Source organism: Mastacembelus armatus, chromosome 1, assembly GCF_900324485.2.
Source record: "Mastacembelus armatus chromosome 1, fMasArm1.2, whole genome shotgun sequence".
Classification (NCBI taxonomy): domain Eukaryota; kingdom Metazoa; phylum Chordata; class Actinopteri; order Synbranchiformes; family Mastacembelidae; genus Mastacembelus; species Mastacembelus armatus.
The window spans coordinates 2,161,918-2,182,154 of record NC_046633.1 but is presented as its reverse complement, the minus strand read 5'-3'; the positions used below and the strand labels follow the sequence as shown (position 1 = coordinate 2,182,154).

Sequence of the window (20,237 nt, the reverse complement as noted above, 5' to 3'; positions counted from 1 at the left end):
TTGCCATCCACCTAATATACACACAGACATAAAGGAGATTTCATTTGCTTCCAGGGAATGTGTTTGCATTGTGCTACATTCCTCAGCCTCAGGCCACAAGTCTTTTGAGTCCTCCTGTAAATTGCCTCTGTAAAAATCTCACCTCTGTCATATATTGGTTCTATTTGGCATTTACCTATTTTATCCTCTGTTACCTGTTCAATCATTAGCTCTGCATAGATCCTTACTAAGAGCTCAGTTTGACATTACCCTTCAATTGCTAGCATAATTTCTAATTAATAATGTGTGTTTTGGGATTATTAATAGAATGCATGTATCGTAATTTGAGATTATACTGTGCTGTATCAGTGTATGTCAGAGGGTGAGAAGTAAAACTAGACAGACGCAACTCTTCTTTATTCCACAGCATTTATTAGCAAACCAAATGACCAATGAGGTATGAAGCAGGAGCAGTCAGGTAAGATGTACTGTGGCTCCCTCTTTAGGCCATTTCATTGTATTACAATAAACACTCCATGTTGGTACACAGTGTTAATTTTCAACAGGTGACAAGATGAGTAACCAGGCCTTGGTTCAGTGATGTAAAACAGGCTATTTCCGCTTTTAACAACAGGTGGACAGTCAAGGGTCAACAAGAGGTTAAGGTCTACTTGATCTTCATGCCGACGATCCTTGCGTCACCACTGACGTCAAAGTACTTGTACTTGACATCTCCCAGACGGTTGGGGAAGTTCATCATGGAGCCATCAGGAAGCTTGATGTAAAACTGCTCATTGTTGAAGTTGATGTAAAACTGAGGTATGTAAGAAAAGAAGAGAGACAACACGATTTCACTATCGTCTTACACTATCAGCCAAGTCTCACGTTATTGAACAGCAAAAAGATTGTTTTATGTAAAAGGACTGGAGCAGCATTTTGAGCAGAATAATCCTCCAGAGACCAGGTGAGGCAACCTCTCTCTGTCTCCCAAACGGCTATTAAGTTTTATGAGCCTATAAAGCTCATGATTGTAGAGCTCAGTTTCAGTTGACTTAGTGTTACTGCACTGATACAAAGGCCAATAACCTCCTTACAGCAAAACACATGAAATTTAAGCTGGACTCAAATGACTACGATACATACTGCAAAACTACGTCGCCTGTGGCAACAGTATATGAAGTATAATCACATTCAAAAGTAGTGATGGGCCTTTGTTGTCTAAACAGTGATAAAACCATAAGAATTCAACTGGATTCTTTACAAGCTTAATTCAACCTCTGGAAAGTGATATTTGCCTTTTTAAATGTAGAACAACTACAGGTATTAAGGTGAAATATTTAATGTACAGAAAACACTTTGATCAGTTTATACTTTTTTTTTTTCTTTCTTTTGAATATTATGATTATCATGTGTCCTTTCATTTACTCTTGGATTAAAGAGGTTTATATTGCAATAGCCTTTACACTGTCATTATTATTCACTATAATGAGACAACTCATTCCTTCTTTTACTGAAGTAGCAGTTAAGCACATGTTGACAGTTTTATTTATTTATTTTTTATTCTTTCTTAGTCTGAAAACACCCAGCAGCTCATAGGGGGCCAGTATTAGAGCTAGAACTGTAACTGACATTATGGTCTGCTCATTGAGTTCATGACCAATTTCTTCCTGTGTTACTGCACTTTATTGGCATTTACCATTTTATTGTAATTGTCACTTGTGGCATCATTAATTAAGTTACAATTACAGAATCTCCCTTTAAAGTTAAGACTACCAAGGGTGTACTGCATATAAATGCCCCCCTGTCTACAATTAGAATACTGCATATGGTTTGTTGTTTGGTATCAGACAAAAAAGAAGTTTGACAGACAACAGGAAACTGAGAAACCCTTTCATAATCTCCCAACACACCTTGCATTCCTCCCCACGCGGGAAAGGAAGGTTTCCTTCACGGTGCTCGTCACCCCAGCTTCCCCCAGACAAGGAGTTGCAGACTATGACATCAGAGTCAAAACGTGGGTTGAAGTGCATGGCGATGTTCTCAGAGTCATGACCAATGTTGATGGCAAAGCTGCAATGGAGGCAAGACCACAGTGGTCAAACCAGCACCATGAACAGGGTGGAAGTGTTTGAAACCTTAGCCACTCTCACAGTATGCTATGCAACTTCCTCTTGAATAAACAGTATTTAATTCACATCAGTATGAACAAGACAAAATGGCTGGAAAGTGATTGCACTACTTGACAACTTGAAATCTCATGAGGAAGACTTACGAATTGCAGCTGTCCTTGGTCTTGATTCGGATCTTGAACTCCTGCCCCTCCTTGAATGTCATGTCCTTGACTTGCTGTATATTGAAATGACAGAGGAATATGGTAACTGGATGGATGGATGACTTTCAAAATGCTTTTTGTTGATTTAAAGAAGCACTTATACCTTAAAAATGATCCTGTAATTAACTTCATTTTTAATAATTTTCTTATTTCAACTTTTTATTGTACTGCAACTCAATTTTGGATCAGTGAAAAGAGGGTCAAATGTGAACTATTGTGATCTGTTCCTCATAAGAAAAATGGTTATTTTAGAGAAAGCAAGTGTAAGAAAGATATTTTACTTTTAATCAGAAGATAATTCCTCTTAGAACATGTTTTAAAACACCGACATATAATTTAGAACCATGTAGAGACAAACAGGAGACATCCCTGTGTGTGCCATGTACCCTGATGGTAAGATTGATTATCACAGGTGTTCTTATCTTAGGTGTTGATGATCAACCAGGGTGGAACAGTGTACTGTTGTAAAAGAACTTAAACAGGAAGCTTTAGTATATTGACAAATGGTCATTGTATAGAGACAATAAAACCATAAAGTGGCGCCCAGGCAGGGACCGGTCACGATAGCGCTGCAGATGTTAGACAGGTACCACTACCACACCTTTCTACAAATTACCAGTGAAAAGTAATATTTAAAAAAAAAAAAAAAAAAAAATCTACTAACTGTAATTAAACATCTAATTGATTGATTCCACATGTTTGGATTTCAGAAACTAATCCTGAGCTTCAAAATTTGATGTTCACTCAATCAATAAAGCAATAAATTCCAGTCACTATTATCCTCCCTATCAATGTGCCAGACCTCGTCTGATAGTTGCACAAGAACTTAAACTTGGCCCCAGTATAAACTTGGCCCCTGTACCACAGCTAAAGTTGTATACTTCCAGTCATAGCCCTTACCTCAGATCCACACTGGTTTATCATTGATTGCACAGAGAGAAGTGTGGGAGAATAATAAAAGTTACACTTTATTGATCGCTCTGGAGATTTGACTGCAAGTTTTTGGAGCAGTGAACAATTTGCTAGTACATTTCTGTTTCATGGCCATGGCCAGAGTATTGTACTGTCCGATACAGGCATGTTTCAAGGAGGTTTAGGGCTTTTTGAACCAACCATCTAAAATTAAATTTAGATTTTAAGCGTTTCTTAATGACAAAAAAACCACATGGTCTGAATAAGAAGCAGAAAATAATTAAATCACTATCACCCTAACAAAACCTAGAGCATCAGATTTAAATACTGAGCCACTTTGATCTTACTGATATCCAGCCTGTAAATCTGACATGTGTGAATATTTGTTTTAACATTTTAAGTACAACCAGAAATGCAGTCAGAAAAGCAACGACCTATGCAGTAGCCTAGTCTGTGTATCTACAGTTTTACTAAAAGCTGGAGAAAATTAGAAAAGATGGACAGGAACAACACCACAATGAAGAAATATCCTATGATGCTGACACCACTTACCATCTTGACTGTCTTCCGGTGGTTGTGGCTCCAGTGACAGGGCTCTGCAGGCAGGTGAGTGGTTATATAACACAGGTGACGTCGGGTTTGAGGGAGCAACCAATGAAAACGCACAGTAAAACAAAAAGACCAATCACATATGACTATTTATCCCGTTGCGCCACCTGATCACTGCTGTAGATGATGTTGGCGGCATTTGTGTTGGAAATTCCCTGGATTGAAAAGTGTTACTGGAGTGTGACTGGGCTGGAGGCTCTTTCTGCATTACAGCCTGATTGGTAACTCTGGCACATCTGGCTTGAACATCCACTTTAGTCACCGCCTTACGTTGAGCAAACAAATGTAAAAAGTCTCTTTTTATATTTTATTCATTTATTTATTTTTTACTTTAGTTCGCTGTTGGCGTCTAACGTGTCCACACTGGGAGAAGAGCTTTGCGCTCTTTGCGCACATGACGCAGCAGCATTAACAACATTTCCATCATCTGCTGTAACATAGTGATCTTATACGTAAATGTTGCTTCCTACACAGTAAAAGGGGGCAGCTGTTTCACACAGAACCGGTTCCTACAGTGGAACCAGACGGGGGGTCATGGTGATCCAGCGCCATTAAAGCTGGTCAGTTTGCTGGTTAATGCAGTAATATTTAGCATCACATCATTATCTAAAAGTGGAAAAATAAAAGATACGGTAGACATAAACACACAGTGTAGGCCTTAGAATAAAAACACTTATTGGCCTCACCCGGTGGTGCAGTAATGTTGCCTCAATGTATTTTATACTTGGACTGTTTTGTGAACTATAAACTATTAACGCTGCCAAATTATAAAGTTCATGAGAGCTTTTTGTATCAGTTCATTTAGACAGCTTCATTTTAAGATGCAGCTCATATTCATTTATTTGTGACACGTTTGACAGTGTTACTGATCTTATAAACACATGTCAGAGATTGATTTTTGTTCCTCAGCGACTCTTCACAGCCATTTCTTACTTTTTATGTGTGACCTTCATGGACATGTTGCTTGCCAAGCTCTGATAACAATCGGGCTGTACTGTATATATGATCGTAGGCCATAGCTTAAAGCATGTACAGCTGTATACACAGATTAGGTAGAATACAGCTTTAATGCTGTATTTATGGGCTATAAAACCATCCAATAAATGTGCTGTCAGTCGAGCTGGTAAACTGCCATTACAGCTTAGACAAGATAAAAGGTGTACTGTGTAAGACTATGAAGATATGTAGAAGAAAACCCCAATAGTTTTAAATGAATGTTTTGATTTGGTTGGGTTTAAAGAGTTATTGTAAATGACAGTCCACCTGTAGCATAAAGTGAAGTGCCTCCCAGATCCGGGTTGATTTGCAGCATGTCCTTGCTGGGGGGCTGAGCATGCAGGGTTAAGGTGACCTCACTGCAAAGAAAAGCATTGGAGTTCAATGTAAACCCACTCCGACACGGTAGGAGGCGACATGCACCTTCTTCGCTGGTTTGCGAGCTGCCATTAGAATACACGAAGAAGAAGACGAAGCTAAGCTGAAAAAACAACCAAGATAGCTATAAGTTAGCTGGCAGCTTCAGGTAACGCTACGCCTTCATTTTTAAAGAGATTTGTTTGGTTTAATTAACAATTTCAATGCGCAGACGTTTGTCAGTGTGGTTGACACATTACGGCTACTAATCTAATGAAATATTTGTTAGTTTTACAGGTGGTGCGTATTATAACAGCAAGTTTGATGTTTGGTTAGCATTAGCCAGCTTGCTGGGATACTAAACTTTCTGTTTTTGCTAAAGGCTAGCTCCTGCATCCGAGGAAAGGCAGAACCAAAAGTTTGTTTTTGCTGAATTTGAGTTTTTTTCTGTTTCTAGAAATGGCGTCGTTAACGGCGACAGAACCATCGGTATGTCCGGGTGCAGCACCAGAGCCCATAGTTCCTGCTTGTATGTTTGCACCGGACCGTCAATGTACCGACGAGGCTGCCGGGGAAGACGGCTTTGAAGACGGCGAGGCTACAAACGGAGACCCCGCGGATCATTTAGACCTAAGCAGCAAGGTGGGCCTCTCAGTCAGTTACACGTAGACGAGTCAAGACTTTAGAGACACTGTTTTGTATAAACACTACAGAGTCCGTGTTGCATCTTCGCTGTACACAACACATTTTGTGCTGGTTGGGCAAAACACCTGAAAGTGACACGTGTATGTTTTCACTGCCGCTGTAACTGCAAGCAGCTGTATGTATATATATATATATATATATATAATGTATGATATACTGTGTGGGTGCATGTTATAGTTAACTTACTGGTTTTTCCAGGACATCAGACTGCACTGACAAAACTTTGCTGAGTGATTTGCAGGTCATGCAGCCTTAAACTGTGACTTTAAGACATATGTAGAAGCCTTGCTCGATTTTCTGTTTGCTCTTGTTTGACCTTCTCGGTATTTTCTTTGTCGTCTCTCCCCCTAATATTTCAGCTGGTCCTAGTAAGTCCAACAGGGGAACAGTATGATTCATTACTACGACATTTGAGAGATCGGATAGATGAGGGCTGTGGAGAGACAATCTACGTGGTTGGAATGGGCTCAGGTAAGGACAGCTCACTTTCCTAGAACTTAAAGATGAAGTCTTAAACTGAACAAAAACCTGGTTTGGTAAACAACACGTAATTGAATCAAAGGTCAGGTAATATACATCCTTATACAGATGAAAAGGATTTGAGTGTGACTGAGGCACAGTGGTAGACATTGCATTTGGTGGCACTGAATCCTGTGTGTCCTTAAAGAGTTGAGGGCTTCAGAAAGTTGCTTTTACTGTGAAGTCGCGGATTTGAGTCTCAGGACCGGCAGGAATTGTCGGGGATTGAATAGCCAGTGCTCTCTCCACCTTCAATACTCACGAATGAGGTGAGACTCTTGAGCAAGGCAAGCCAAACCCCCAACTGCTCCCCCGAACGCCGCAGCAAAGGCTGCCCACTGCTCTGGGTGTGTGTTCACGGTGTGTGTTTTCACTGCTGTGTGTGCACTTTGGGTGGGTTAAATGCAGAGCACAAATTCCGAGTATGGGTCACCATACTTGGCCACAAAAGTCACAAGAAAACATGCAGACTTTTCAAAAACCTATTGACAAATGAAAGAATTTCATAAATGTTCATGTCAGAACCTGGAAAAATATATGCTGTTGAAAGATAAAGGATATTGGTTTGCTTTATGAAGTACATAGTTTGATTTGAGTAAAGTCATGTCGAGTGATGTTCTGTAAATCACTTTAGTCAAACATTTGAATTTAGTTTGGCTAGGATTTCCTATTTTGTCATCTGATGTGAATGGCAAAGAGATCCCATAGATGGCACCAAAGACTGCCCCATTGCTTTTTAGAATAAACTGAAACCTCAGTGTCAAAGAAAAATACTGTGTTGTGGAAAGGCAGTGTTTATTTTCTACTTAATTATATGTTGCATTTGGAAGATATATGGAAGATACAGTTAGTTTCACTACACACACATGGATAAGTGTTATTATCATATAAATGTTGTTTGGTAAATTTAAGGAAAAGCCAGCACCAGGGCTTTTTATGAACGACTACAATTGTTCCTGTTACAGCAAAATGTGTGACCTGAGGGGTCAGAGTGCATGTGTGAAAGGGTTTCATTCATCCCTGCTCAGCACAGGGGCTTTTAGTAGTTAAACAATGCAGTGCTCATGGTTGTCTGACCGGCGGGACGAGCAGCTGGCACTGGCCAGTTTGTTTTCATTTCCTAGTATAGTGTAACTAGACTAGTATGTAATTAGCTCTCCCCACCCTGTCATATAGCAAATTACTAACATTCACAGGGTGAATGGGTTTTACATTTGTCCTGACATTTGGTCGACCTGCTAGGAAAGTATATGCACATGGTTCTTTCAGCTTCAGTATTTGATAAAAACACACATTCATTCTCTTAAGGAATGTTAAATTGGTAATTGTACTTTAACCCTTTTCTTAACCTCTCCTTGCTTTTTTTCTCCTCTCTACATATGTTAGATGGTGGTGACTATGGTCTGAATGAAAAGGACATGGAGGCGTCAGTAGCCACAGTTCGGTCGCTTTGTGAACAAATTGAAGCTGACCTAATCCTGCTGAGGGAGAGAACGGACACTGGTGGAAAAATCCAGGACTATCTCATTCGGCGGCGTGTTGGTGAGCAGGATTTCCTGGAAGTCAGGTAAAAATGGCAAAAAAGTTAAAGAATGTATAAAACTAATGACACTTTTTGCAAACCTTGTCAGCTACTCTCCTAGAAGAAATGAAATACTATTTCTGTTTCCAATCTGGGCATTGTTTCTAGTGAGCAGACTTCAGTAATTTCATTTCTAACATTGAAAGGAAGAAAAGTTCCAGCTTAAGTTGGAATAATAAACAAAGTTTGGCTTCATCACAGAAAAGCAGAGAACAGTGTATCCATTGCATTGCATACAGTGTCTACATGTAATTCTCAGCACCTAGACCAGTATTTGTGTCTTCCCCTTGATCTTGTCTCCAGAGTGGCAGTTGTAGGAAATGTGGACGCTGGAAAGAGCACCCTGCTGGGTGTTTTGACCCATGGTGAGCTTGACAATGGCAGAGGCTTCGCTCGCCAAAAGTTGTTCAGACACAAACATGAGATGGAGAGTGGCAGGACCAGCAGTGTGGGCAATGATATCCTGGGCTTTGATCACGAGGGACAGGTGAGTTGCGACCAATCCACAAAAACATGATGTAACTTTACAGCTTCAAACTGGGATGAACACACATTGAAACCTTGCTACCACAAAGGAGAAAGGTGTTTAGAAGGTGTCAGAATGGGGCTTTAACATCCAGACCTCAGGTTCCACTTTTTTCTGAAATCAAGTTCCGATGTATTTTTCTTCTGAAGTGATCAGTCATGAGAGTTGTCTGAATCCCACAGTTACTTCCCTGACCTTCATTACTTCAACAACTGTTGATAATTAAAGGGCTGTTCACATCATGTCTAAAACACTTGGAAAAAGGCTGTGCTGCTTTTTTTTTTTTTTTGCTTTAATTTCCAAAGACCTTGTACTCCCATGGTGTTTGGCATTGCTAATTAATCATGAGCTGCATGGCGCATGGTGACGAGGAAGTTGCAGGGTGCAGCTGAGCTGAGAGTTTGGACTCACCTTGATCCTCTGTAAGAACAGAAGGAAACTCTCAAAGAGATGTGGATGTTGTTATGGAAAGGTTAAAGCTGATTGGTTGGTTCTTTATATGATCTGCAGTGCATGTGGTGCATTCTGAAAAGGTTGGATTATTTTCATCTCGCTGCAGCATAGACACTCATGAAAAATGGGCACTTGGCAAACACATGAGCGCTACTCTCTATTGTGAGCGAGCCTATTGAGTTTAAAACAATGAACTTAAGTGTGCAAAAGACATGACATGAACCCTCTGGCCCTCTTCCACCTACATGCTTGTGGTGTGACCAGGGGAAGAAAACATTTATTCAGTCTGACAGTTTTAAAAATATTGCATGGAACTTCAGTCTCTTTTGATGGGCACTTTCTGAATCTGTCCTCTCACTTTACATTTCTCTCAAATATTCAGTTTTCTCTGTCTGGCTCTGTTCGTTTAGGTGGTGAACAAGCCAGACAGCCATGGTGGTGGCCTAGATTGGACAAAAATCTGTGAGAAATCCTCGAAGGTCATCACCTTCATTGACCTGGCAGGCCATGAAAAGTACCTCAAGACTACTGTGTTTGGCATGACAGGACACCTTCCTGATTTCTGCATGCTCATGGTGAGAGAGGAGAAAATGCGTGTTTTGCCCTTTCTTTGTTACTCAGGTGTTTATTAAAGACCAGCTTTTCCTTTCTCTCCCCTGTCAGGTTGGTAGTAATGCTGGCATCGTTGGCATGACCAAAGAGCATCTGGGTCTGGCACTGGCCCTAAATGTGCCTGTGTTTGTAGTTGTTACAAAGATAGACATGTGTCCAGCCAATATCCTGCAAGGTAAGGGGACGTGCCCCATGAAAGCTGTTTAACACCAGACCTGCACCTTAAGTAACAAGCTAGTAACAGATAGTTTGAGTTTGCGTAAATAACTCCTGCAAATTAAAAGATTAAAACGTTAAAATTGCTTTTTAAACATGTGAGGTTAGAAATAAAGAGTTTTTAACAAAGACTACTACTGACCTTCAGCATTGTGTCCTTCTTTAGGGTCCTTATTGTAAAATATGTACTTTTTAAATGCAACTCTGTGATTGTTGTGTGGTGTGTTCACAGATACAGTCATTGCTGCTGTTTTTGATAGCTGCTTTTAACTTACACTTTTTTTTGTCTTTATTTACAGAGACGCTAAAATTATTACAGAGGTTATTAAAGTCACCAGGCTGCAGGAAAATCCCAGTTCTGGTCCAAAACAAGGATGATGTCATTGTCACAGCCTCTAACTTCTGCTCTGAGAGGTAAGAGCAAAGAAATGTCAGATGATGATTAAAAATCAGACTGACAAAGAAAAAGGATGGAAGATAGAAAAGCAGAGAAGAACAAAGAAAACCAATGGCCTGATTACTTGTAGATGACTTTATCTACAATTAGAAAACAATACGCTCTTTAAAAAAGTTAGGTAGCTTTAAAGTATTCACTGTTTTCATTTGTATTTTAAATTGCTTTACAGAGGCTTTGAGAATAAAATGCCTTCACAACAAAGACTTCAGAATGTGGGAATATATTTACAACACTAGGCTTGTTTACTGCTTCCATGCAGCTGTTTTGAAGGATTAGTTTACAAATTAAATTCCCTTTTCAGAAACCTTTTTAGCAATTTAAACAAGAACTCCTTGGTAATTGACAGATTGTAAATACTTTGTGTTGCAGCTTCAGTTTGTCTTTTATTCTCATAAGACAGGTGCACTTCTATGTGAACATATTTTCTTCTGCATCTTTGATTTAGTGAGTGTCTAGTTGTTGAGTTTCAAATTCATATAGATATTCATGTGCTGGTTAAACAGTCCCTCTGCAATCCAGGTGTGCGACACTCAACTTGTGGTTTCTCTATTTGATACTGTGACTTCTTTGATCCTGTCTTTACTGCATTGATGAAATTGACTTGAGGATACTTCATGATGTTCATGTTTCCTGTGTTCTCCCCCATCTCTCGGCTGCAGGATGTGTCCAATTTTCCAGATCTCAAATGTGACCGGGGAGAACATGGACCTCTTAAAGATGTTCCTCAACCTCCTCTCCTCTAGGACCACTTTTAGCAATGACGAGCCTGCTGAGTTCCAAATAGATGACACATATTCTGTACCGGTACGTAAGAAAACACACTCACAGTTGTAGGCTCGTAGATATTTACATTATTTTCCCCTTTAGCTCTCAGTCACTCTTTTCTCTACAGGTTCCTCACTTTTCTATTCACCACATCAAAGGGGTTGTCAGCTTTGAAAACTAGACTAAACAGAAGTGTTAAAGTTGTGCCCTGAGGGCAAACAGCAGTTTGAGAATCACTGCTGCTTTTTGTTACTCCCTCTTTGAAAAAACCAGTAGTGTGTCATGTATAAACTGCTTGAGGAAAATGCTCAATTGGCTTTATTCAATCACTGTCAAAAAGCTCTGTGTAAATGTGCAGTGTTTTTTTTTTTTTTTAAAGCTAGGCTGTCACTGCTTTCAACAGCACATCAGAATATAGAAACATTGTGTACGGTTTGACAATATTTAAAGCTTAAAGATTTATATTTGTTTCATTTCCTTAAATGCTGCTACAGTTGGAGCACTGGCAGTCGACAGAAAGGATACACAGAGCAATACTTTATGAAAAGAAAATTGAGCGTGTCGAGTGAAAATTCATGATACAATGTGTAAGTTTACACTAAGTTTCCTTCTCCTCAAAGGAAAAACATAATTTGTAGAAAAGCAAACTCTTAAGACTTCATGCTAAGACAACAGAGCCGGAGATGTAACACAGCAACATATTCATCTTCTCTTGGCAGGGTGTGGGCACGGTAGTTTCAGGGACTACGTTACGTGGATTGATACGGCTCAACGACACACTGCTGTTAGGTCCAGACCCTCTCGGTGCCTTCATTCCCATCGCTGTTAAATCCATCCATCGTAAGAGGATGCCCGTCAAAGAGGTTCGCGGGGGACAGACAGCATCCTTCGCTCTAAAAAAGGTTTGTGAATAATAATATAAAATGGCAATGAGTGAAACAAACACATTCTGTTTTTATTAACACATATCCACCTATTCCTTTTAAGAGGGAGGTGTTGGTGTAGTGTGGTGTTGATTTGTAGTGAATGTGCTGTCACAGTGACCAGCCAGCCACAACAGACTGACAACACAGTACACACAGTACACACCTCCCATTGGCCTGAGTCAAATGTACCTTAAAACAACATATTGTCATTAGCGAGGTAACAGAAGAGTGTACTAGATAATGAAATGTTTAGCTATACAGAACGTTTGAATTAACAGGTGAAGTCATGCAATGTTTTCCATAAACACAATAGCTAGAAGTAATGGTTACACAGTGGAAATAATTAGCCAGCAGTACTGAATACACATTAAAAAATAATTGACTGACATTAATGTATGACCAGCCAAATACAATTAGCCAACAGTGACAAATACTGAATAAATAGTTGGAAGAGCTAACTTTCATCATTTCATGTTGTAATTTAAAGTCAGTCAAACCTAGTTTCACACTGACCATTCAACAATATCCACTTTGTCTTAATTGGCATCCACTTTAAAATCAAATTGAAACTTTAATTGAACATACTGGGTCGTGGTAATGACTTGAGGTGGTCTTGAAAGATGTGAGCTTTGTCTGACAAAATATGTTAGTTTCCCAGAGCTTTTTATTCTTTCAAAGGCTGATATGTTTTTAATGCTTTTAAACTTGATAATGTAAAGCAGTATGCATCTGTTTTATAATGCATGTGGGTTGAGGTAGTGTTCTGTCTCTAATTCTCACTAGAGAACCTCATTGTTGTTCCTGCTGTTTTCTTTACTTCATTTCTCAGATCAAACGTTCATCTATAAGGAAAGGAATGGTGATGGTTTCCCCGAAGTTGATGCCACAGGCCACCTGGGAATTTGAGGCTGAGATTCTGGTTTTACACCACCCAACCACAATATCACCGAGATACCAGGCCATGGGTTAGTGACAACACTGTCAAATTCCTGATATGCACGTTTATGTAGCTGATCTACATTACATATTAAGGCTCAAAGATATATCAGAAACGTTTTTACCAAGAGTGAAAAGAGCCTTTCTCTGTCCCACCAGTCCACTGCGGCAGCATCAGGCAAACAGCCACCATCCTGTCAATGAACAAAGACTGTCTCAGGACTGGGGATAAGGCCACAGTCCACTTCCGCTTCATCAAGACCCCTGAGTATCTGCACTGTGACCAGAAACTGGTGTTCAGGGAAGGACGCACCAAAGCAGTGGGCACCATCACCAAGGTACTGAAGCTTATCCTTACCTCTGTAGTTAGGTTTAGATGTGCTTTACCTTCTTGCCTTGGTTTATCTTGTATTTTTCTAAGTGCATCAAGTTTAGTCATGGAGCTAAAGAAGGTACACAGGTGAGAACTACAAGGAAGTGCACTTGCTTCCTTTAGCACTATTGTTACTCCTGTTACAGTTTTCTGTAGCAAATTGGTCTTGGGTTCAGCGACGGAGACTTTGAGTCTTCTGTAATGGTCACTCCTATACCCCATGGGGTCTAGTTGGGCTCAGTCAGGAGTCCAGGTGGATTTTCCTGTAGTAGCCCTTGACAAGGGCCTGGGCATTAAGAACATGGTGCTCAACTTCAGAAGTATACAATCTGCCAACTGTAAACCTAAAAGAAGCCTCTCTTGAACTGCATAGATGAATAATAGACAGTTACAGTACAGCCATTGAGTCAAACTTCATTTCAGAAACAATGTAAGTTTAACTAAGACTGCATGTGCTTGTATTTTCAGCTTCTTCAATCAGTGCACACGCAGGCAGCTAAGGGTCAACAGTCCAAGATACAGGCCAATAAGAAGACTTCTAAAGAGGGCAGTGAGGAGGCTGCAATAACAGCACGACCATCTAGTCCCAGCACAGCACAGCTACCAGTGAGTAAATCCAAGCTTTACACATGTATATGTTTTAGCATTTAAGGATAGTAACTGCATGTGCAGTCTGAACATCTCATGCTTAGAACATGTGGAATATGTTAAAAGGATGTGATATAACCACTGGTGACAAAATGCATGGTCAAGAGTTGGCCTTGGATGTTGGATTCATTCTCAATCCTGGGTTAGGGCTGTGTGATTTTGAAATCTGCTTTAAGGTTGCTTCATAAATGCGCAGTTTAACTCTTTGAGGTATATAATCACTCTAGTATGATGATAAGTACACATATCATATACTTAAATAATGTTTAACTAATGCATATATAACTGAAGATGTATTATGAATTCCTGTTAGTCAATAGTAACAAATCATCAAGTCACCATGACTCTCATTAGTTAATAGATAATGTTAATTTGCATTTACATAATACATTTATTAATATGCCACCAAATTAGCAGTTTTCCAGTTATACAACTGTATATTTCATATAAAGGTACAAAGACTCCCAGATTACCACATTGTTAGTGTAAATGTCCTAAACCTGTTTAACATAGTTGTTTGCCTTTTTCATGACTCTAAACTCACCTGTTAATCTCTTTTGCTCCAGTGTGTTTTCTTCCACTGGTATTGATGCTTTTTGTACCAGATCTCTTGCTGCCATCTCTCTGTATAGAGACAGGGCACAATGTGTCATATTCTGAAAACAATTCATTGCGCCCTGACTTTCTTTGATGGTTCAGTCTTTCTACAAAAAACTATTAGAAACTAACCTTTAAAGTTAAAACTGAGTAAGACATGAGGCATCAGCAGCATGGAGACAGGGAAAACTCCGACATCCTGACAGTGAAAGTAAGTACATACTTAACCAATGTATTTTTCACAACACAGCAAATGTCAGAGCCAACATTAGCTTTGTAACAGTTAACTTGCTTGGTTAGGAAAGGGACATTGTCACTAAGCCCAGTCCAGTGCTAGCAATGCACTTACAAGCATAATAATGCTGCACAGATTCATATTATTTCATAGTGTAAGTTGAAAACTGTTAAAATACTTTACCTCAACATACACAAGTATGTAACGTTGAAAGATATTTGACACATACTTGTCCAAGTAGACACATCGAGTGTCAGGATCCTATAGTTTTCCTGTTCTCCCTGCAGAAGCCTCTTGTCTACTTCTGTCTTCTTAAAGCTTTATCTTTAACCGTGCATTATTTGTCTTTTTGGTACTGCATTTTACCACACAGCAGCTCTTAGCTATTTTAAAATCTGTCACAAAAACTGAACTACACATTACAGTACAAAGTCAATGGAGTCTGGAATCGCCTTTTCCATTTACTCACCACCTCATTTGCCATCTGATCATAACCCTGCCTCCCAGCTTTTTTTTCCTGCCTTTCACTCTCTTTCCTTCAATTAACACTTTGCTTGTTACCGTTTCTCGTGCTTCCGCTCCCTGTCTTGGCTTGCTGTGTCAGACAGTGGCAGATGAGGAGGCTCTGTGTAAAGATGGCAACAAAGAAAACAAGGTAAAAACGTTTCTGCAGCCTGAGCGTAGTCTTTGCCTCCTTATGCAAGGATGCTGTGTTGTTGTTCTCCATTTTATAAACCGTACAAAATGTTTTCTGAGAATAAATACCACTTTCCACACTACTTGCTTCATTTTTACATTCGGAGATTTACACCTGGAAGCTACTCACTACAAATGTGAGGTTTTGCTGCTTTTCCCCTGATTCATTTAGCACTGAAGTGCTTATTGAACTGGACCACACATGTTTTTTTCTTTAAACGCAAATAATTAAGAGTTATGATAGAGTACGTTTAATTTACCCACTTCAGAGTTTTCCCTGATCATGGATGGATTAATTTTTTTCCCCCGTTTCCAAATGAAAAATACTTGAAATAAAGACTCTACCTGCTAATGTGAAAACATTACACCTCTGTTAACTCCTACATGTAATGAGGCAATTGTAAAAATTTGCTTAGTACCTAACATTACTGATTTAACTTTTTATTTTAATCTTTCCCCTCAGAGAAAGTTTACCTGAGTTCTTACCCTGTTAAATGTTTCAGTCAAATGCACGACTGAGAAACTCTCAAATCTATTTTAACATAAACGTCCAGTCAGATGTTTGGACACACGGTTGAATGGAAGGAGAAAGAAATTAGTTTTTGTTTCTAACCTGCCTCTGGTGTTCCTCTTGTTTGCAGCTCAAGTCAGGAGGAGGAGGAGGAGGACGCAGGAGAGGTGGTCAGAGGCATCGAGGGAAAGGCCTGAACTCTGCAACAATCTCTACAGCGGTGCCTGCAGGGGGAGCGAGCACAAACTAAAAACACCAGCTCCTGTTTCTCTGCAGCTCACGTCATCTTACAGGGTGGAAAAGTGACTGTGTGGCCCTCTGCCGGTTGTTTACAGACTGCAAGTTTCTTTAATATAAAGTGATCATTCAGCAAAGAGTGAATTATTTTCGACAGTGTTAATTTAAAATCGTCATAGTGAACTCTGGGCTGCTGAAGAATTTTTTTATATAGTTTGATTTCTATGCAGTTAATTGCAGTTTGTAGGTTATTCTCTTTAGCAATTTTCTAATACAAACTTTTTGAGGGTTAATCAAAACTTCTTTTATAGCATTAACTGGTTTCCCCAGCCAACAGGGGCTTCAGTCACTTTCTCTGTTTAACTTTCCATCGAACTACCCTTTTCAGACAACACCAAGCTTGGCGTATCTGTTTATTGTCACAGCTGTCATTTGTTGAAAAATGGATATAATATGTTTTTTAGTCACGTCTATTGAACTGACAGTAAAAGCCAAATCCAAGTGTCCCACATTGGCTAAATGATGGAAGGAGCTCATGTCTTAGTTTATGCTGCTACTGTTCTGAGTGGTAGTTAAAATTGTTCTCTGGAATTACAAATGACTTTGGGTGAATTTTGTGCCGAGTGGCCAGAAAAGTTTACTCTCTTTACCTGGTTTTGTAGTTACAAATGTACTTTTGTCTCCTCCTGGATGCCGAGCACATCCACTTAAAGTTTAATCCTGCAATCGAAAGTGAAAGAAAAGGTCATTTTATAGATTTTTTTTTTTTTTAGGGAACTTATTTTCTGAGAGGCTGATTAATTATTTTCTCATGCAGCCCAGTGAGAAAATTGTGCTTCCCCCCCCCCCCCCCCCCCCCGACTACTAATGTACAGTGGCAAAGTGTCTTTGTCAAGTGTTAACATGGTACAAGTCCCTGTAAACCTATTAAGTTTGAAATGTCCTAATAAGACATAAGCACAACTTCTGTGTTCTGATTCAACCAAAAATCTTAAAGCAGAAATTTTCTTCCGCAGTATTTTTGCTATTTTGGTACAAAAACTTTCATACTTTAAATACAAACATTTAATTCTCTAATTGTTCTACACATATTTTTGAGCAAAGTGGCTGCATAACAGAAACTTTCAAACTTCAGTGGTCAAATAAAAATGTGTCAGATATTCAATGTCACCTTCCTTCCAATTTCCAGAGATAGCATTTTTTTTTGTTAATCATGACATTAAGTTAAAAGTTAAAAATGCTGGTCGTCTCACATTAATCCTGACAAGCTAACAAAGCCATTTATCGCATTAAACTGAATTTTAAAACTAAATTGAGTTCCTACATTAGTTTACCATCATGCACAGATGGACCTGTTCTCAGTTTTAGATTATGGCCCCTGAAGAAGAAGAATTCAATATGCTGAACTGCCAGACCATTTCCTTCTCTTTTCCCCCTTTGACCTTAACAGTAGTGCATGGATTTATTTTTGAAGGGACACATTTTGTGTGTATGTATGTACAGAAATACAATTTGTGCAGGAGAAGTGAAAAATACTAAATGATGCTGGTTTAAATTAAGTGGTGCCAGTCTGGGTTGTAAATCCTTTTAAATAAAGATGTTATAAGAAACCGATGTGATTAGTACTTTCTTTTATATTTAAGACATTTAAGGTTTTAGTATATTAAGTTAATGGTTGAGGAGCAGTGTTAGTTTTGCTTTGTTTACATTTTATAAAGTTTTTCTTGGTGACTGATCGAGTCCTGTGTTACTACTTTAAGATTAAAAAGGCCAAAGAAAAGTTCTCACACAAATTAGCTCAAACTCCAGGTAAATTCAGGTTAATTTGGCCTCTGCTGCTTCAGGTATCCTGCTTTAACATTTTACATATTCTAAATAAATATGATATTGGCACCACTGTCTAATAAAACCCTTTACACTAAAGGGTTTAAGTAAATAAGCCATTAATAAGGTTGTGAAAATTGTGTTGCACTCCTCCTCCTGCTGCTATTATAAAGGGTCAAATGTTTCTCAACAATAATCATCTATATTGGCCCTTGATAATAAACAGTAGTCAGTGTTTCTAAGGCTACGTGTTGATCAGGTGGTTATATCCTCTCTTAAGGCTTTTCCTAGATGAACTGGAGCCAAAGTAAAGTACAGGTGGATAAAGACCTTTTTCACAACCTAACAACCAATAAGAGCTTTTTAATGGTTTAAATCCAATCTATAAAGCATTAGTAGGGTCATTAAGCATTTATGAAACCATTAGTCTTGTTAAATCATATTTATTCTAAGGCAAAAATGGAAAAAGATTAAGAGTAGAAAAAAAGCTCAACACTCAATCCTTTAGCTTCTTAATTTAGAATGAATAAATTATAGAAATTAAATTTAAAGTATATTTATATATTTAATGTATTAAATAATGCCTGAGATCTGATTATTATGTTTAGGAAAAAAAATGATTCTGGAAAACCATCATCTGTACCGGCTTATTCCTATTCAGGGAAAAATTCCCCTGCTTTTCGCCTGAAGAGCGCAGAAATAGGATCCAGCAGATCTCTGTGAGCCTAAATAGGAATAAGCAGGTATAGATAATGAAGGGAATTTATATTATGAAGCACAAATTATATTTTTGCACATTTGTTAGCAATTTTCTAGCAATTAGCGTTTTTCTTCACATGGAAGCTTATTGTTTTACAGTCGGGATGGAGTCCAGATTTGAAATTGCTTTTTCCTACAAACAACCTTTTATGGCTCTGGGACACTCTCGTATGGCAGCCTGCTGTTGATGAAAGGGGTTTTCAATCAAATCTGTTCAATGGTTCACAAAGAGTCAGTCTTTCAGCCATATATGTATTTTTTCCAAAAGCCTCAATATGGTAGTCTGTAACAAGTGAAGTCTGAAGTGTCCCACTGTGAACCTGTCAGCTCATTTTCACAGGTGGTGTTCACACAGATGGCATAACAATGGAAATGGTCTTTGACGCAGAGTTTGGGATCAATGAATGACTTGATGAATGTAGATTGGGATATTTCAGGCTTGAACACAATTTGCGAAACTATTAAAAACAACCCCTTGCATCGTGCCCGTTTATTCCCGTTCTCCCTTTGTTTTTTCATGCCCATCGCCGTGTGAAACTCATTTTCTGCCTTGATAGAATCAAACGCCAACAACGGTTACTCACCATGTCTCCCTCTGGTTTTAGCGGTTTACAGTCCATGCAGTTTGAGGGGCCTCATCTTCAAGTCTCCAGGACTGGAAAGGGCCAAGTCACTGTCAAAATATGCAAAATCACTGTGTCATTTTAACCATGATATGATAGAGCCTCGATTATTATACAATACACACATTCTGCCAAGCTCTGACTGAGGAGTCAGCAACTTCAATGCCCACAGTCAAGCGGAAGTTCTCTATTTTACATTTCATTTTACACAGTTCATGCTCCGGTTCAGGACAGTGAACAGTAAGTGGGAGAAAACTAATAGTAAATAATCTGTAACAAATATTAGAAACAACTGAGGCGACGCTGTGAGTCATAATATTCTGATAATAGATCTACAATCAGAAAATATTTCTCCAAGACAAGACATGAGAAGAATTAATGTTTAGAGATATGATTATCATATCTGAGTCATAGTTGGTATTTAAATGACTATGAAACTGATCTTAACAAATATGAATGAAGAGACTAATCATTAACTAACCCCTGAGGCAGAAAACACATGTCAGTAAGAATTTATTAGCAGTATTTACATTTAGCAAGGAGAACACTCAGAACTTACTGGTCATAATGGTTGAGAGTTGTTTATACTGGCTAAGCAAAGTAGATTGCTTATAATCTAAGTTACTTTTAAAAATAAACAGTAACCAGAGGTGCAAAAAAATCCTTTCAGTAACAACTTATTATTATGTAAACACTTTCTAGCAGAGGCTGCATTTCACTGGTTCTATATTGGCCTACTGGAAGAATTTAAATGGTAAAAAAAGTGCTGGATGGTTTATAGGTTTTAAAATATCAGTGAACAGAGACCAAAAAACCCTTTCCAGAATAATTTATTAGCTGTGATCACTTCTT

At 38.8% G+C, this 20,237-nt stretch overlaps 2 protein-coding genes and 1 long non-coding RNA gene across 4 annotated transcripts in view; 1 reads left to right on the top strand and 2 right to left on the bottom strand.

Moving 5' to 3' along the window:
• Nucleotides 1-391: 391 nt before the first annotated feature.
• Nucleotides 392-6,138, bottom strand: lgals2b (lectin, galactoside-binding, soluble, 2b). The gene is made up of 5 exons (XM_026303501.1): nucleotides 6,077-6,138; nucleotides 3,776-3,819; nucleotides 2,252-2,325; nucleotides 1,890-2,049; nucleotides 392-793 (listed from the first exon to the last, which is right to left on the bottom strand). Exons 2-5 carry the CDS (start codon nucleotides 3,776-3,778, stop codon nucleotides 647-649), a joined length of 384 nt encoding a protein of 127 aa, XP_026159286.1. The 5' UTR covers nucleotides 3,779-3,819; nucleotides 6,077-6,138; the 3' UTR covers nucleotides 392-646.
• Nucleotides 5,258-17,790, top strand: gtpbp1l (GTP binding protein 1, like). The gene is made up of 14 exons (XM_026303500.1): nucleotides 5,258-5,354; nucleotides 5,643-5,827; nucleotides 6,250-6,361; nucleotides 7,796-7,976; nucleotides 8,295-8,478; nucleotides 9,381-9,545; nucleotides 9,634-9,757; nucleotides 10,098-10,212; nucleotides 10,915-11,059; nucleotides 11,740-11,922; nucleotides 12,776-12,911; nucleotides 13,042-13,220; nucleotides 13,724-13,861; nucleotides 16,073-17,790. The coding sequence occupies exons 2-14, from the start codon at nucleotides 5,645-5,647 to the stop codon at nucleotides 16,190-16,192; spliced, it is 1,965 nt and encodes a 654-aa protein (XP_026159285.1). The 5' UTR covers nucleotides 5,258-5,354; nucleotides 5,643-5,644; the 3' UTR covers nucleotides 16,193-17,790.
• LOC113128286 (uncharacterized) overlaps nucleotides 11,777-20,237 on the bottom strand; it is a 60,027-nt gene continuing 51,566 nt past the window's right edge. The window contains exons 3-8 of one of the 2 annotated variants that reach the window (XR_003295511.1): nucleotides 19,347-19,435; nucleotides 16,830-16,899; nucleotides 16,045-16,166; nucleotides 14,633-15,360; nucleotides 14,448-14,527; nucleotides 11,777-11,913 (exon numbers count right to left, since the gene is read on the bottom strand). This is a non-coding gene — a long non-coding RNA (uncharacterized LOC113128286). Of the gene's footprint in view, nucleotides 11,914-14,447; nucleotides 15,361-16,044; nucleotides 16,167-16,829; nucleotides 16,900-19,346; nucleotides 19,436-20,237 lie in introns of both variants that reach the window. The other variant, XR_003295510.1, reaches the window with a different exon arrangement.